This window comes from Argiope bruennichi, chromosome 6 (genome assembly GCF_947563725.1).
Source record: "Argiope bruennichi chromosome 6, qqArgBrue1.1, whole genome shotgun sequence".
In the NCBI taxonomy this organism is placed as follows: Eukaryota; Metazoa; Arthropoda; class Arachnida; order Araneae; family Araneidae; genus Argiope; species Argiope bruennichi.
The window spans coordinates 77,171,640-77,191,230 of NC_079156.1; the positions used below are offsets into that span (position 1 = coordinate 77,171,640).

The window sequence follows — 19,591 nt, forward strand, 5'->3', positions numbered from 1 at the left end:
CTTTTGAATTTCTAATTGTATTCTAATTTAACTTTCAAATATTCGCAGAATTCTAATTACATATCAAATTGAATTGAATAATTTTATATGTATAATTTAATATAAGGGAAATACTCGTATAACTTAAAAAATATTGTCACGACATGTATATATGAGAACGATAAATAACATCGAATTTACCAGGCTTTGTATGCCTCCGCCAACTTTCAGGGGAGAGAAACAATTTCCTACGAAGTAAAAATGTAAATAATCTGGCGCACTTCGCGTTCTGTGAAATACAGTCAGCAAAAAATTGGCTTTTAATATCATGAAAACTTGTAAAAATAAAGTCGGGATATTTTGTATATTCATATAGTGGCTGCAACCTGTATAACATTACTGAAAGTTGCGTTTCAGATTTTATAATAAAGCTCAATACTTCACTATTTGCAGTTTATTCAGACAGCACCGCTAAGACAGTCGAATTGATTTTAAGAGGAGGAACTCGTTGAAATTTAGGTGGCTTCATCATAAGGTTTTATAAAAGCATCAATTTTCAATTTCTGGCGAATGCAGTTGATTTGTGATTGTTAGTTTGCTCAATCAAGTTCATGATGAAATGGACTCGTATTTCAATTAACTTCTTATAAGATAACTATCCAAAATTTGAATTTAATTCAACTGTTTTTCTTCCCTATTTCAGGCCATAAAGAATTCAGGAGGGACGTAAAGATAGAAGGTAATCTTAATGCTGAGCTTATCAATGGACTAAATTTAGAAAAAGATGTTATCACCCTTGCCTGCATTTTTAATCCTTGTAAGTATTTTTAAGCTTTATCTACTGCCTTGGTATAGAAACGGGTACTTCAGAAATTATTTCTACATCATGGAAAAACTAATTTTGATACTGATAAGATAATTATGGAGAAATCGGCTTTTATTTTCTATTGATTCTGAAATGATGCTCCTGGTTAGATATGAGGAAACTAAGCATTTTCCTAAATATTTATTTAAATGTGAATTTTGATCTTTTAAAGCATTGGAAATTGAATCTACAGATACATTTGCCTGCATATTTGTTTAATCTGCAATAATTCCTAAAATTTACGAACTTGAAATAGGCAATGAATCGATATTTCAGTTAGAATTAATATAAAAACAAGTACTAATATCCATGTCATAAAATAGTTGTAAAATGTGCAGTGTGATTTGTGATCCACTATTTTTCTAAAATTGGTTTATTTTTGAAATCTTCATTTGATTTGCGAATCAAAATCTATCATCAAAATGAATTCTAAGGGGGAGGGATCGTATTCAGTAAATGAAATTCCGAGATTTATAGATTCTGAGCGAAACTGTGGGATAAAACAAAATCCAAAATCGCAAAGGTAAAAATAATTGCTCAAAATGGCAGAAAATTTATTCATATCATAATTAAATATGCAAGAAAAACTTTCAATTCAACCAAGAAATTATTGAGAACTTATTCCAAGAACTACAGAAATTGCAGATTCTACTGTAGGAAAGTGCAGTCCTACAGAAAGTTTGAATACGTCGGGAAATATGTAAAGATGTTTAATAGAATGTTTCTTCTGCTAACTAAGAAGGCCGCGGCGGCCTTGTGGTAAGGTTTGGGCTTCGGAACCGGAGAGTTTCACGTTTGAGACCCGATTCCCCAAAGAACCGTCGTGTAAGCGGGTGTGGTGCACGTTAAATCCGTCGGGGCCAAACGTCCTCCCGCTGGTGTGGCATGGTGTGGAGAGGGGGTGCCATCTCAAGAATTGGCCACGTCATCTGACTGCGGTTCAAAATTATGAAGTCCATCCCAAAATAGCCCTAATGTTGCTTTAGAAACGGTACGTTAATATAAGAACTGATCTTCTAGCTAAACGCTTCTAGATAATTGACATCTATATATTATCATTTGAAGTATGCAGCGTGTCCCTGAATTCATGGGCCAAACTTTATAGGTATTTTACCTAGCCTCAAAGAGGCATTTTTTTGTCTAACAATGTGGGATCAAAAACGATGAGTTTTGGCTGAAGAAACAAAGATGTTGAAGGAATAACATTGCAGTAAGTGCTCAAAGGTGTCACCACCACTAGCAACGATAGAGGCCTGATATTGTCTAGCAATTGATTGGCGTACTCTTTCAAAGATGTCTATTTCATGAACAGTTGTAGCAACAACTTGTGTACAGCCGACCACCTCGCCACCTGAACGTAGCAGTACCGACAGGATTTGTTGTAGCCGACTATCTTCAGCATTGTCCATCCTTACACTGACCGATTCATCAAACTGACATTAGTAGTAGCAGTAACTGATAGTTTTGCAGTGAGGTCGTCATCGAAATCAATTGGATTCTCAGACACTGCATTTTCTGCCTTGCTTGTATTTACTTGTTCCGCCTACTCTTGTCACTTCCGATCCCATATTGCTATACAAAAATTGTGTAAGTATTTTACCTATCCTTAAACTTTGGCCACGAGTTCAAGGACACCCTGTATACTGTTGATCATTTATAAATGTCATACAAGTGTTTTCTGAGCAGAAATATCACAAATTGCAAAGGATTTTTAAAGTTTCAAAACATTTCTGAAAGTGAAAGCAAGAACAGAAACTCGGGAAAAAAATTATATAAAAAGCGAAAAAAAATCTAAAGACAAACGTTGTTTTAGTTCTCTTATCCTTTAGAATTTCCAGTTAATTCAATTATGAATATATCCGAAATTTTTCTTTACAAAATAGAGAAATAATATAAATTTGTATCTGAATACAAATTTGTTTTCTTGATGATGGAATTAGAATTCAAACTCATCTCCTATAACCGGCAAAAAATAACTTTTTCCTCTCTGAAGCATATCTTTGATTCACAAGTCCTGATTAAACTTTCTTATATAATTTTAGGTCCTCAAATTATCACTGGAGAAAAAACATTTGACAAATTAACAATTCATGGCAATGTGCATGTTCCTGGAACAGTAAATACGTATAATTTATTCGACTTGTACCAGGATACTTTACTTCAGGAAGGCGATCAAACTGTTTATGGAACAAAAACAATTAAAGTAAGCATTTTAAGATTTTTTATTTTTCGTTTATAGCTTATTTTTAAAAAGGCTCATAAGATAATTGGGAGTCTTCTCATCAACACTTCTTTTCCACTTAATTTTGGCCACGGGTAGTTTCCCTATTTAACCGCCTATAGGCTAATAAATTATTCTACGATATTTTTCTGCCAGACGTATTTAGTATTTATAGAGACCGGAGTTGATAGCAGAGTTTTTGGGGAGAACGCTTGCGTACTTTAATTTAATGTATTTGCGATTCTTTAACTTTTTTGATAGCTTAATCTTTCATAATATGCATCCAAAAAACTTCTAATTTTCATTGCACCAGAAATATTCCTTCAAACTTTATCAACATTTACATTTTACTTTGAATATGCAGAAAAGTTACATTAATAAAAAAACTGCAATTTAATAAGACAAATATGAAAAGCGCAATAATTTTGAATATCGTATAAGGCATAAGGCATTGCAGTAATGATATCGCATAAGGCATTGCAGTAATGATATCGCATAAGGCATTGCAGTAATGATATCGCATAAGGCATTGCAGTAATGATATCGCATGAGGCATTGCAGTAATGATATCGCATGAGGCATTGCAGTAATGATATCGCATGAGGCATTGCAGTAATGATATCGCATGAGGCATTGCAGTAATGATATCGCATGAGGCATTGCAGTAATGATATCGCATGAGGCATTGCAGTAATGATATCGCATGAGGCATTGCAGTAATGATATCGCATGAGGCATTGCAGTAATGATATCGCATGAGGCATTGCAGTAATGATATCGCATGAGGCATTGCAGTAATGATATCGCATGAGGCATTGCAGTAATGATATCGCATGAGGCATTGCAGTAATGATATCAAGTGCTTTACAATGAAATAAAGATAATTATTTAAACAATCAACATAAGTCGATCGGCATCAGAAATGGTTAATGCAAGTAAAAGCTATAGCACATGTCTTGTATTCATTTTTACTTTCTCGTATACGTAATATAGGAAAAAGTATAGTAATAGTCAAAAAATTCAAACTTTAGAATTTGGAAAATTTCTCTTTCAAATCTTTCCGGGTTTGAAACACATTTTTGGAAAATGTCCTGTCTGTGACAAAACTCAAACGCTTTGAGCTGGACAGTTGAAATTTGGTATACGGTCTTCACAAACTGCAGATTCCTTCAAATTTTGAGCCTGTCCACATGTAAATGGGGGAAATTCAAAAACGCAATGTCTTAAATGTATCATATTCGATACGAGATTTTGACTTCAAGTGCAGTTATATGTCAAATCTTTGTTCCAATCGGTTGAGAGAAACGAGTCTAAAACAAATTCGGTTTTTGGATACTATTAATGGTATGCCAGAGAGTAATCACCAAAAGTCTCCAAGATCACACGGTAAATTCGGTAAAAATGCTAAATTCACACCAAAAGTTAATACTTCGTTCATTAATACCATGCAAGGCGCTATCTGCCATGACAAGTTTTTACCACTCTCACTGGTTTGCAAATTAAGCATTAAACCCACTATCGGAAGTGAGTCGCTATTTCCTGTTTGTAGTATCTTGGTATGGGGGCCGGAGTGGTACAAAAGATTTTGCCGAAACATCTTGTAAAAAGTCTTAGTGTGCATTAAATTTGTGGAGGCTGAGTACCTTCTCCCTGCCATGACACGGAAGAGAACGTCCCATCCCATTCTTCTAATCTGTGTTGAAAATTACATGGTCCAATAATCTCTAAAATCTAAAATCCTATTGCTCATAATGTTTGTTATAGTATAACAAACATAAATATCCGTTGATTTGTGGTATGTAACACCAAGTTTTCAGAATTTGTATGTTAATTCAAAATCTTTCAATTTTTTTCCTTTTCTCGTTCGGGTTTTTATTTTTAAACTTTTCTTTCTTATTCTTTTTCATTTATTTTTAATTGTCATTTTTTTACATTGGTTCTATACTAGTTATACGAGTTTGGACCTTTTTCTTTATGTGGGCCTCTGTAAGACGCTAAAATGCGCGTCATTAGAGAAATGTAAACGTCAAATGTCCATACTAATATTTAAAGTAAAGTCTAATTGCATGAATCAAACGCAAATATAAATCTCGCAAGTTGTAACATATTACAACTTGCCCATTGAACAGTGTGGGACATTTCTGTTGATTAATAATAAAAAAATATTAGAAAATTGCTTTTAACGCACTTTTGTTTAGTTGCCTGTTCGGTACAAATTAAATTCCCAATGAGTTAGAGACTAGAAAATTTAAACTTAACTCGGATGACGATGCAATATTAACTCAATTTCTTGTCAGTGAGTATAAATTGTCATCGGCTATCTCTTCGGGTATTAGTTCAAAATCGATTGTAAATTTCACAAACTCGACTAAAAAGCAAAAAATCATTTTAAAAAACTGAATATGCTAAAAAGGCATTTTTATCTTGGAATCCTTTCGGCCACAATAACGATGTAAAAGTCTGTCTTTTCTAAAATAGCCTTATTCTAAAATTATTAAGGGTAAAGTACAACAATTTTCACACTTTAAGTGGGTATTTCTAACTAAAGCGAAATTTCTCGGAAATATTGATTGGGTTTTTAAAATTTTTTAACTAAATGTAATTTTGAATTTTTCGGAAAGTGTCATTTTCTGGACTAGATCAGCTCTATTATTTTTGGAATTTCGCAAAATGCGTACTTCCATATATATACTTACACGAAATTTTTTCCCATATATCATATGTATATGTATATTCAAGTATTCCTAAGAACCTAGTCACAAAAACCTAATCGTTCAAAATCTTAATTACAAAAAATAAACATAGTATTTACTGTAATAAACAATTCTGATCTATTAACTTATTTTCAGATATAAGTGAGCCTATACTCATTACATTCCTCAGAATATCTTAAAGAATTATTTAACACCTGTTCTGCATGTCCATATGTTAAATATAATTATGATCTTGCAACTAATATTTTTCAGAACTAGCACAACATTCTACTGCGGTATATTATGGAAAATTATCATCAGTGTCGGAAACCTTGTCTTTCTTTGCACAAAAAAAAAATCACTTTCTACACTTAGCATTGACATTACGTTTGCCATTTGATTGTATTTGTAGTTAATTTTTAAAGTTTTCATAAAATGTTCCTGCCCTTTTTGAAAAACTTTTATAATAGCATAGTTAAGTTTCTGGTAGATGATTCACGAGAATCGAACGTTTCAGCAAAAGTCGAACACAGAAATAGATAAATTTTCAAGTTGTAACATAATGAATCGGCGATAAACATGTTCAAAGACAAAACAAAGCAGTGTGAATAAGTTATATTTCACAAATGCAATTAAATTGCAGTACCCACTACAATAACTTGAAGTTTTGCAGTAGCAGCCATAGAGTAAAGGCTAATGTTTGTTTTTCTTTAGTCAAAAAAAATACGATATGCCCCTTAAAATGTCTTGCATTTTTTTTAAACTTGTTTTATTTGACTTATAAGTTTAGTCCCTGCTCATATTATATCATTGGAAAGATCCTGAAGTAGATTTTAAATGCATAAAAATCAATCTAATTTTCGAAAATACTTGATACCGACTCTCCACCATTTATAGTTAAAATAATATCCATCATTCTAATTCTTCCGGTTTCGTGAATTGTACCCATCTTTACTATCAATTGTCATTTAGAAAAGCTCTAAAATACTTGATTATTAGTATTAGATATTTAACCTCCCAATATTTATAAGTTATAGTAAAATAGTGCAAAAGATTCTTTTCCTTCGCTTCCAAAAGATTATCATTCCTTGCTTCTGTTATAGCTGTAGAAATTAGCTGCTATTTCTCGTTTGGCTTTTAAATAAAATCATGAATTGTTTTCTAGGAAGTCCATTTTCTCGGCAATGTATATCCGCAAACTGTCAATGGTATGAAATTGCAGAGAGATCTAGTTACTTTGCATACTGATCAAGAGATCGAAGGCCCAATTGTTTTCGAGGGGAATGTGATTGTGGAAAATAATGCATCTGTAGGAGGTAAGAATTTTTTTTATATAAAGTACTAACAATAGGCCGTGGGAGCCTCGTCTAGCGTCTCCAAAAGCACTGATAAAAATCCATTTCTTCACAAAGATAGTGCTGCTTGGAATTATGCCAATTTCCAACTTCTAACTGGAGCTTCTTTCGATTATTTACTTGGCATAAACTTCGCGGGTGTGATTATCAATATTCTTGTCTCGGGGATTCAATTAATCGATTTTAATGAGATCAGTGCAGCCTAATTTGTAGAGACTCTTATTTTAGAACCAGATGTTAGCTATTTGGATTGTATTCGAAATCAGATTTTAATAAATTATCCCAATAATCACGTGGCGTCAAAAATAGTTCGAATTAATACAGTAATGGGTCCAAAAGCCAGAAAGACATTTTCTTGGGGGATATTTAATTTGTTGATGTTTTTGCTAAAAAAGTAAATATTACTTATTTAAATTTTTATTGTCCTAATGTAGCATTATGGTTATTCAAATACGATTCAATAAAAAATTAACAATTTGAATCTGATTTTAAGTATAGCTCAAACGGTCCCGCAAAAATACGAGTTTCTATTAGGTTACATTGAACTCATTCAAATAGCCTTATTCAATCTCCAAACAAGAATATTGGTAATCACGACCGCGAAAGTTCATGCCAAATAAATATACTAAAAAAAATCAATCTTAATCGCGATAGTGGTAACCTTTCTATGCTTCGAAATTGGAAAATCGCGTATTCGATATCGAATTATTCTGTTTATGCCTATAAATGTTCATGTGCCCGTGCTTAAGTATACACATTTGAGATTTTATCATAACTAGGCCATGTTCTCGGATTAGCATTTGAAATGTAGAGAATTTCGCTTTCTTCATCTGACAGTTACTCAATTACGATCCATCTCTAGTGCGACTGATGGAATCTCAATGTGCCTTCAAATTAGAACAATAGAAATATTTCAGAAAACTATTCAATATGTAATAAACTGACCCTGACAATAAATTAAAATGCACTTCTAAGGTAGCAGTTTCTTTCTAAATTCTCATTTTAACTTCATTCTTTTTTCTAGGATTGATAAATGGAATTAATTTAACTAAACTGGCCGAGGAAGCTGTCTACCTGAACACGAACGATACGATTGAAGGCTCTTATAACTTCCGAACCGTTAAAGTGGATGCTGATGTTCACGTCGAAGGGTTTGTAAATGGCATTGATCTTCCATTATTTGATAGACAAGTCGATGGTTTCTGGCTGGATGCTGTACAGTCTCTTGAGATAATGGACAGACATTCGGACGACAGCTGTGAATTGACAGATTACTTGCAGGATGTCCTATCAAGTAAGTTTTTAAATTTCATAGTCATAAATCTTCACTACCAGAAACTATGAATCTGTCTCGACTTGGCCAAATTACAAATATAATCGAAGGCTTTCTTAAATTATGATCCGTTGTGGATTGAACCAAATGGTCCTTATTAGCACAAGATATTGTGTATTTCCACGATGTTGTTCGATGTTCTGAATGCTGGCCAATGTCGAATCGAACAATATTGGCCATTTTGTGCTAATAGGGGTGTTGATAATTCAAAAATAGCAAAATATGCCGATTTCGAGACATAAAATAAAGAATTGTATTGAATAATTCCATTTAAAAAGACTAAAATATCCGAGTAACTTTACGCGCCCAATTATCAAACAAACGAAGGAATCTTATTTAGTGAAGTATCTTTTCATACATTTCGGTATGAACTTATCGGTCCTGTAACCATGTAATAGAATACTGATTCTTTGTCTATGACAAAGATGAAATCACAATATGGTTCAAAGGAGTTGATCGTTTCTTTCCTAACTCTACTGCCATATAGGAAAAATAGTGGTAGATATTACCACGTTTCCATTGCTTAATTTTTTCATTTTTCATTGGTGATACAGCTGGCATAAACTTTCCCTGCCTTTTCGGCAGCTTATCTAAACCAAATTTTTCTTAATTTTCTGAGAAGGCAAATAAGTCTCATGAGAGGTCACAATGTACCAATAATAAAGAGACCTCAATTGAGATTAAATCGCCGTGGTCTTTCACCATTTATTTTATCCCATCAAATTCCAATACTAGTTAGCATTGCCACCTACAGGTGGCACTGCAATCTGCATCAGTATTGTTAAAATGAAATACTTCATTACCATTCTGTAACTCCTTTTTGCCTCAAACTGTGCCACGTTATTGCTGCATTGAAAAGATTTTTTTTTTAATCCTTGTTTCATTTTCATACCGGTTTTTATTTTCCTATTTTTCAGCGCCATCTAGTGGCAATGCTAATTAAATTAGAATTTGGTGGCTTGATTTCCCAAGCATAATGCCTCAAACAATACATTTCTATCGCATTCCGTCTTTTTATTGATCTTTCAAAATCCATCAGTCGTTTGAGACACCCGGTAACTACTCATTTTTTTTTTTTAACAGTTTAAGATCTCGCAGTTATTTGTTCATTTTTAAGATGACCACAAATTATGGTTTCTCTTATGGTTAAGGCTGATCAAGATTTATTATATACAGTTAACCCGGATTTTTATTCATAAATTAGATTTTCTTGAAAAATTGAGCAATAATTCAATTGTATGAAATGGCCAATTTTATTTTTAATCTCGGAAATTATTAAATATTTTTACTCTCTAATTGATGAGGACACAAATAACCGACAGAATATTGTCCTTTAAATATACTATTCGATTTTAATACTTTATATTTTTATATCATTTGTTATACTTTAGTTCAGAAAGTAAATTAGAGAAAGGTAAAACTATTCCGAATTCTTAATAAAAATCCCTTTATGATAACTCCTACTTTTTTCACCATCCACTTTTTAAATGTTCCAGTACTATCTTGAAATCTTATGGAATATATTTGCATTTGTTTACAGTTAAAATGGCTACGGAAATGGAACAGAAAGGTAAAATCTAGGCTTTCAAATAAGATTGCATTTAAGTTTACAAAAGTCATTGTAGCACAGTTTTTCCTACACTGGCGGCATTACTTAGTCTACAACCTTTTAGGAATTTGTAACTTTAATTTTCATGAATTTAAGCAATTCTATTTTTACCATTTTACTACTTTTTTTATAAAAAATTTAAACATAAGTATGTAAAAGGTTTAAAATTCAATTGCATTAAACTTTTATTATTTTGTATGTCGACTTGTTTATTTTTACAACTCCCCAGATTTGTTTAGCGCAGCATGAAAAAATGTCCCTCGCGCTGTAAACCTCAAGTAAACCCGATAATTCATGCTGTCGACATGAACTGAAGCTATGAAATAACGCTTTGTAAATCTTCTTAAACTAAATGCCAATCCATTAACATGAATAAATATCTATCGACTCGTCTACCTAATTATCCATAATCTTTAGTATAATTTTACTGATTGGGAAGGGAAGGTTTTGTTACGAGTATAGCAACACTAACTTTGAAGAAAATTGGCTGTCCAAAAATAATCATTGAATTGGTCAGATAATTTTTTGGTAAGCATACAGTGCAATTTGCGAACCTAATTTCCTTCAGGACAAAGCCATAACAATTACTTAAAATATTTCTCCAAAATTACTGCGTTTAAAATCAAGATTCAATCAATACGTAACTAGTGTGAACACTGAGCTTGCGCAAATGCATTTAACTCGTCTGAGTTCCCGAGGTATTTATTTTTAATTTTGCTTATTCTTATTTATTTAGAATCCTATTATATACTGGATGGGTTGAATCTGCATCAAGATTTTGGATATCCAGCAAGTTTCCTCCAAATAAAGTCTTCGAAAGAAATAAATTTGGTTAAACTCGACGATCTGGCAACAAGTGCTACCGCTATTCGACAATTATGGAACTCGTCAATAAGTGGTTTCAACACCATAAGCGAACAAATAACTAGCATTCGGAAATACATAATTAAGAAAGTTGGCAACGTAGAAGTCTCCATTAATATTGGTATACAAGATAAAGGTAAAGATTTTACCGATTATTTTTAATTTCGCAAAAGAAATAAGAATTTCTAATATTTATTAAGGGACTATAGGACCTATAAAAGTTAAATCATACCTCGAAAATTGGTCAAATGCGACTCACCGTAACGCAAAACAAATTGCTTAAACTTAATAGATCTGTTTACCACGGTTTTATCAGATATTTAACCTTATCTTTCTACTTGTCTCCTTATATGAGAGAGAACTATTAAAAATCATAATTGAGATTAATTTAAGATTAAGCACACTTATCTTTTGGAGTAATGAATTTTCACTTTTTTTTCCCAACTTCTCATATAAACAGATAATCAGCAAAAAATTTCTTCAGCTTTTAGCAATAGAAGAGAAAATCGGACGATTAAATATTTAAACAATGAAAATTCGAATTTCATCGCAACAATAAAATATTTACATAATTCTGAACCATAATTTTAAAGTCTAAAATCCGAAAAAATAAGCACAACTAAACTAATGTAATTGAAAATTTCATTTTTCAATGACATAAAAATTATATTTGCACAAAATAGTATATTGAAATTTTTCTGCGATAATTTGTAAATCTCGCTTAATTTTTAATAACTTCGAAAATCGCGCAAGCATATATTTCCATACACTAAAATTTGTGCCAAATTTGGTAGCAGTTGATCAATCTGGCCTATAAAACATCAACACGCAAGCCATTAAATTTATATAATCTGTCTGTGAAACTAAAATTGCAAATGCATTCCAATCATTTTTTTCTTTTTTCCCTTTAGATTCTTTTGTGAGTATTGGAGGTGAAGCCTTGAGTATTCCTGGAGGTTTTAAAGAGGCATCCATTTGGATAAAAGGACATGAAGCTATCATAGCTATCTTATTCCCTACAAAAGGAATATGCGACTTCTATAGAATAATCGCCAACAATGCTCTAGAATCTCCTGCTTTAGAGAATTACGGCACTGTAAATGTAGGAAAAGGTAAGCCTAAAAACCTAGATTTTTTTTTTATTTCGGACACTATATCAATTTTACCGATTTATGAGTTTAAAATTTGAAGCTCATGTCATTGCTCATTCATTATATTCTTCTGTTGAAGGATATCGTCATTTAACTATCTCAAATTTCGATTATTTTAAAAGAAAGATTTTTTTCTCGGGTAATTATCAGGATTAGTTTCCCTTCCTAATTCCAGATGATAGCACATTCCCGTTGTCTTGAAAGTTATGCAGAAAATATTTCTTGTTTGCTTGGCACTCAAGAAAAGTAGTCGTTTACGTGGAGTAGATCGCGAGAAAAAGCAGAGCAAATTTATTTTAACGATCACGCGGAAACCCAGCTAGTTTTTTACGAAATTAGTAGTTTATGGAGAATTTTTGTCTTTAAGAAATATTCGTAACGGTAATATGGAATTGCTTATCGGAAATTGTATGAAAATGTGTGGCTCGATTTGAATAAATGGACGGTTAGTCAAGAAAATTATTTCCTGATTTCTCTTGCTTAGGATCTCCCATTTCTTGCAAACAGGAGCATAGTGTATATGTTCATGAACAGTGCAGAAAAGACTTCGTTAAGGAAATGTCTCCTATATTCGACAGGTAATAATTCGGTGACTTTTGTAAAAGAGAATCGGGAAAAATTCGCAGTTCGTCTAATGGTTACAAAATATTTCTACCTCCAGCAAAATTTGGAGATTGGGATAGATGGTGTTAAGCATCAAACGACAATAAAAAATATGAACGAAGCGCATATGTAGTTTCTTTTTTTTAACTTCAATGCTTTTGTCATATTTACTTTTTCGTATGTAGTATAAAGTATAGTAATCTTCAAAAAATTCGAACTCGAGATTTGGAGGTAAAAACTTGGAGATTCGTCAAAGAGTTCAATAAACAAATTTTTAGAAAGTATCTGTCTGCGACAAAGGTAGCTTAAAAACGCTTGGAGCTAGACTGTTGAAATTTAATATACGATCCTCGCCCCAAATTTGCAGATTTCTATCAAATTTTGAATAAAATCTGTTCAGTATTCGAAGTCATATTCGAATGCATGTTAGCACAATAACTACAAAACGAAAATGGACTAGATAAATCTGCGTACCGAATTTTATTCATCTATACTGTAGTAATGTATCGAAGTTTGAGCCAAATGCAACTATGGGTTGACTGTATGTCGGTTTGTACTTTCCGAAACATGTAGACGCGATAACTCAAAAATGTAATGATTTAAATATCAAATTTGATATGCGATTTTTGTAACTACCAATGCAGTTACGTCAAATTTTAGTTTTCAATGGCTGTGATAAACATCTAAATTGGAGGCTATTAACGTATGTCGGATATTAATCGCCACATAATTCCCCAAGGATTACACGATAGATTCAGTAAAAATGAATACATTCAAGCAAAAAGTTAATATTTCGTATCTATTGTACGTCATTGCTATGTGAATCGTTCTTTCGCATGTTTATTAGAGAGTATGCGAGAAATTTTCCAGGGAGACGGCTCCCAAGCTCCCGAAATCCAAATGTGATGTCAAATCCCCATATATCCTCCGAAGATTAATAACTGAAGCAGCGGATCTACATTGCTTGAACACACAATTTACAAACAAGCTGGTGTTTTGTATTTTCCTCGTGATTTCTGTATTCATGACTGTTAAATGTCAAATCAAGGTTCGAAAGAATATTGCTTTGTAATAAACGTTGAACCTGAATGAGGAAGTACGAACTCCGTATGCATTTGATCTATGCATTTTGTTGCCGCAGGCAGTATGCATTAAGGTCTTTTTAAACTGGTGGCCAATGTACACATTTCTGCGAATTTTTAACTTCATCAACTTGCTAAAATTAAAAGAAAATGAATTAAAATAAATCGGCAACTTCATGAAACCTGTGTGCAAGATGGGAAAAATAGACTTAAGTAATAAAATTCTTGAAATATTGAATATAATTTCTTGGAATTCAAATAAAAGTATCTTATTTCCGTATAATCTGTCATGAACTAATTTTTAATATTCTATTTGCTTTATCACATTGGATTTATCAAATGAATTTTAACATTACCGAGTCGATAGAAAAATCAATATTCCATTTTAATTTTTTTTAGTTTAATGCGAATTCTTATTGCAGGCCCTAATATATCATAAATTAGTATCTCGTATACAAATTTACATGACCTGGTGATTAATATCTTTATTCGGCCTGCATGCGCCCCCTCATTTATTAAACGGTCCTTAGCATATACTTGGATAGAAATCTACCCCTGGAAATGCCACCAGAAACGTCAGATAATATTGAATTGTGTACCACGTAGATGCCAATGCATTCAAGAGCTTGGGCATTTCGAAATCCATGACCAATTTCAAAAGTGTATGCTTGCATCCATATTACAATAAATCTTTTTCGTTTATACTTCTAGATGCAACTTCAGTCGCAGTGTTTATGATCAGAAACGAAACATATCTAGCAGTCTCCGTTCTCTCGGATGCTCACTTCAGTAAAGGATTCAGCAAGATCTACAAGAAAGAGGATGAGGATTGGCAGCGCGTGCAGAATATCGCAGCAAGTGCCAGTAATCATGTAAAACACTTCTTCTATCACGGTTTTCACTATTTGGTTTTCACTAATAACGCTCCTATTCATGAAACACGAGAGCCTAAATCAATTCAGGTAAGTAGTCCCAATGCTTTTCTCCATTTTAAATGACCAACATTTCTACAAAGTTTGTTTTTGCAAAATGCTTATAATCACAATACTTTGAATTCTATTTACAAGTTAAGTAGCTGTATTACCTTACATAGAAAATGTTTAATTGTAAACCTCGGCACATATTTTTTCTAACTGTCGAAACATACACTTCTAGAATTGGAGATGTAACAACACTCCATGGAAATCTATTCAATAACCAAATCTTAAATATGTCCTATGGTAGTGGGTAGCTAAGAAGTATTCATTTCAGAATATTTCACTCCGAAAATAACAAATCTATTTAAAATAGGAAAATTGAGAAACTTATCCCTTAGTCTCAACTACTGTAACGGTTTCGTCAATTTTTATTTCATTTAAAAGCCTATGAAGTTTAGAAATGTTATCAATGGTCGCTTGTTCAGCGTTACTCAGTTCCCATTTTCGAAAGAAATTTCAAATTGCAATGTATATTCATTATGGGAAACAAAACCTCTCAACTCAAATTGCTGCTCCGATTTCATCAACATTCATTTCAATTATAAATTTATAACGTCTAGATAACTCATCTGATGCCTGCTCTCTCTCCTATTCCACTTTCGAGAAATATGGTACTGACACGAGATAATTCTGACATTTTTCATATTGATACTCCCCAAATTCAACAAATAGACCGAATTTGTCCAGTAATCTCGCCCTTTTGTGGACATAGCAAACGAAGTGAAATTATACATATTGTGCAAGTATAATTTAATATAGTATTTTTTCTTGTGATAAGGTGTAGCTAATCGAAATTGATGAACAATACCGAGTTAATATTATTAAAAGGTTAAATGAATGTCTGGTGACATAAGACGATTCTTCTGGAAATTAAAACGAATGATTTGAAAGTTTGAAAAAATGTTACATTAACATTTTTTTAAATCAAATTTCGTCTAATAATAAAAGGCTGTAGCCTAAGAAACTCGTTTATGGGTTTATTAAATTGTATCAATCTTTGAATTTCGAAGTTGCGTTATTGCAAATGAAAAGGATTGAACTCTTGTTTCGTTGGCGTATTAGTACTATTGTTCGGACGTTTTCGTCATTGCACTAGAAACAATGCAAGAATCTATTTTATCAATATTTTTATTGAAAAATGGTAACATTCAGGTGTTTAATCTTACTACAAAATACCGGTCTAGTTATAGGACAGCGAGAGTGTAATGAAAGGAATAAACCTTCAGCCCAATCAATTGAGTCCACTTGAGACATATTAGGGCTATAACATCTTGTACTATTAAACGGCTATTCCAATTAAACTTATTCTTCGATCAAATAAGCAGTTTTTTCCACTGTTTTAACATAACTTATTAATAACTGTTGATATTCACCCAACAGAAATCATTAGACATTTCAATCGCGTTATCTTTTTAGACGTTTCTGTTCACCAATTTTGAGATGCCTTCTTCCCGTACTGTTTCCTTAAAAGACGCAAAGGTATTTTGGGAATTATATTAGCCAGTCGACGAATACCTGTTTTAAGTGGCAAATTTTTAACTTTATTCAGCCAGATAATTTCGCTTGAAAGTGTAAAGTCGTGTCCCGCCATCTTGGCATGACTCTAATGAAGAATGAGGTTATCCGTTTTTCATACGCTAGTTTCTCGTTAATATTATATAGATAGAATTTTTTTAAATTTCTTTCGTAATCAACGACAAATTATTGACTCAGCAAGAATGAATATAGTATCATATAGAAGCATAACCTCCACTCGTACTCAGTGAAACTTCAGAATTGGTTAAATAAAATTTTTTAATGTAATCATCCTTTGTTAATGTTTAGGGAAAATAAAACATGGTTTAGTGGTACATTTCAATGGCACCTTGCATTTGTGATTTGTGGTAGTACGTTATAGATAAAACGACTTATAGGGATGATTTTGATTTGGCACACAATGCCTGTTTAGAGAATGTTTCATGAAATTTAGTTCTCAAGATACGGGAAATTTTCTGGAAAGTTTTATCTCTCGCCTCACTAGACTAATATACAAAGTGAACAGTACTAAATTCCTACTTCAAAATTGACCAAATCATTGAACATGGTGAAGCCTAAAGAACTTTCATTTGTGCCATTAATACATGTAATAATACGTGTTTTATTACGATTGAATTTTGAGTTGCATAAATTCTACATACATTTGCGCCTTTTCACTGCAAAAAATTGCCTAGGTTTTTATCGAAGAAACGTGCGTTATTGTGTCACTCATTTCCCAAGTGAAGGACTGTGCAAAATACAATATAATTTGTCTAATTTTCATGACACTCCCAAAATTTAATCATGGAATGATGCTATCCCATTAAATGATATTAAAATTATACTACTCACTGTATATAGCTTATTCTCTTAAACGGAAAATAGTTTCATATTTTAAAGTTAATTAAGGCAATTTTGATATTTTTAGGTGTACCGCAACTCTGGATACAGCGAGCAATGGTTCACCCTATTCCAAAAAGTTCCTTTCGATGACACCAAGGGTCTGGAAACATTCGAATTCGGTGACTTATCCGAGCTTTACCTAGTCGCTTGGAATGAGACAAGAATACAAGTGTTCAGATTAGAAGGTGAATCTGGTCTAAGAACTAGCTTCACTTTACACGGAAAATGCATCAAAGATGTTCAAGTCCTACCGATAGATGCTGATGTTTATTTAGCTGTAGGTCAGCAAAACCTAAACGGTGAATCAGTTTCATCACTACTATACAAAGGCATAACTAAAGGTATTTCATTTGTTGAAGTTTATATATTTGTTTTAATTTTAAAGTTTGATTCTTGCATGCAACATTTTTCTTTATGGTTGGATGCTTTTATATACCTACAAATTTATAAATATTTCGATTTTAAAAAAAAACAATCGCCTTGTAGTCCTTGGAAGGTTATTCGGGTGTGTAGAAACGATTTTATTAGATGCAATGATAAGTCTAAATATTTGCATCCATTTCGAATATGTACATATCGTACAGTAATATACATTGTCCATGCACTACTGATAAAAATTGGTTGGCGAGACCGTCAAATATTCTAAATAGTTCTATTCTCATCTTCGAGTTCGATTTTAAAGGATATTATTAAATCATTAACAACTGGGCCTCACTTTTCAATATTTCATTTTTTTTTTCTGTCACAATCTTATCCATCTTTGTCTTGTAATTCTGTTAAGTAGCAAGATGGTCTTTCACGTGGCTAAAATAATGCAAAGATTATATGCTGCATGTAAAAACTGAAGTCTTGATATAGTGACATGAGGTTTTTAGAAAATTCGCGTAAACATCAATTGCGAAATTATCAAACGAAAGGTCCAAAATGCACAACGACAAAGTACTGTCTGAAAATACTGAAGGTCTTAAAAATTTGCTTGGTTATTCAATCCCAGAATATTACCAGTTGACGAGTGGATGTTATGACGATTCGTTTGACCACAATTTATTAAGAAATCATCGTCTTAACGCAGAAAACTGAATGACAGGTATAGTAATTAAATCAACGAAACTCCTAATTATTGACCGGAATCTATTTTTTATCAGCTATAAAACTCTGCACACTATTTTTGCATAATGTGCGATACATGCGTTTGAGGCATCGTTCAAATTACGCATTTTAAGAACTTTTTTCTAAAAACTGATAAATACTTTATAAATTGTATTGCACGAATGGAACAACTATACAACTTCTCAACATAATTTTAGTAGTGTTTTAGCATTGTGTTGAATATGTTGAAAGTAACGAATTTAAATTTTCGAAAGATGTGAACGAACTTAATTTTAAATTTTGAGAAAGATATTCAAATAAGTCTGTTCCTTATTTTGAGATTAAAATTCAAATTTAAATATTAAATTTATAAAAATGCTTTATAAACTTCCAGAAATTCCTATGTTCCATTGAATTTATGGCTTCACTTTTAAAAATATGAAATACTGATGAGTTACTTTTGTCATTTTTTTTTGTATGGAAAAACTAGGACGAAATGAAAAATGAACAGTGCTTCTTTCATATATTTATAAAATGATTTATTAATCTAAAAATTTACAGAATCACGAATTCCAGAAATTTTTTAGCGCAGACGATTTTATAATGCAATCTAAAATCAAGCATTTTTAGCTGAATTCTAATTTGAGTCTCCTTTGCTTTCATTTAATACAATAGACGGGGAAATTATCGTTAGAAACTTGACTCTTTAATGCCACAAGTTAAACCAATTCATAGTAGCTGATGTTATAAATGCTTTGTATAAAACTATTGAATTCAATGTTTATATAATTTTTTTCTTAGTTATGTTATTCTGTTACTGCCTCAATAGAGTTGGAATGAAATATTTCTGAATTTTTCATTCATATTTATGTATTTAATAACAATTTGCTTTGAAAAAAAAATCCTTCATGGCGTATCCTAATTTAAATTTTATTTTTCAGGTATAAAATACGAGCCTCGTAATTTAGAACATTGTTAAAGAATAAGGTGGCTGGTCCATTCTTTTTAACTTCAACGAAAATTTGTTTTGACATATTAACGATTCGGTTAAATTTTATGTTGTATTAAAAACCTTTAACAATTGTTATATTTTAATAAATTTTTACGTTTTTGCATTAATTTCGTATTGTTTCACTGCTTTTGATGCATCACAACCCTGTAATATTATCTACATGGAAATTCTATGAAGACTACGTAAATGTGAAAATCTTAAAATCTTGCCAGTTTTTCAAGACTCTTTTTGATAACATTGGTATTTGAGTATTGCTGTATCTGAGTTATGATTTTATAATCTGAAAGGTTTTACATATTTTTTTAATGCAGCTGAACAACTGCAGTAAATCATTATATTG

General features: G+C 32.1%; 1 protein-coding gene across 1 annotated transcript in view; it reads left to right on the top strand.

Moving 5' to 3' along the window:
- The window catches only part of LOC129972791 (uncharacterized), a 61,686-nt gene extending 42,377 nt beyond the window's left edge, over positions 1-19,309 (top strand). The window contains exons 20-28 of the mRNA XM_056087058.1: positions 683-796; positions 2,887-3,047; positions 6,924-7,074; positions 8,138-8,407; positions 10,792-11,055; positions 11,831-12,031; positions 14,467-14,717; positions 17,176-17,491; positions 19,181-19,309. Of these exons, the coding sequence (XP_055943033.1) occupies positions 683-796; positions 2,887-3,047; positions 6,924-7,074; positions 8,138-8,407; positions 10,792-11,055; positions 11,831-12,031; positions 14,467-14,717; positions 17,176-17,491; positions 19,181-19,218 (1,766 nt within the window). The 3' untranslated portion in view covers positions 19,219-19,309. The remainder of the gene's footprint in view (positions 1-682; positions 797-2,886; positions 3,048-6,923; positions 7,075-8,137; positions 8,408-10,791; positions 11,056-11,830; positions 12,032-14,466; positions 14,718-17,175; positions 17,492-19,180) is intronic.
- The last annotated feature ends 282 nt before the right edge of the window (positions 19,310-19,591 follow it).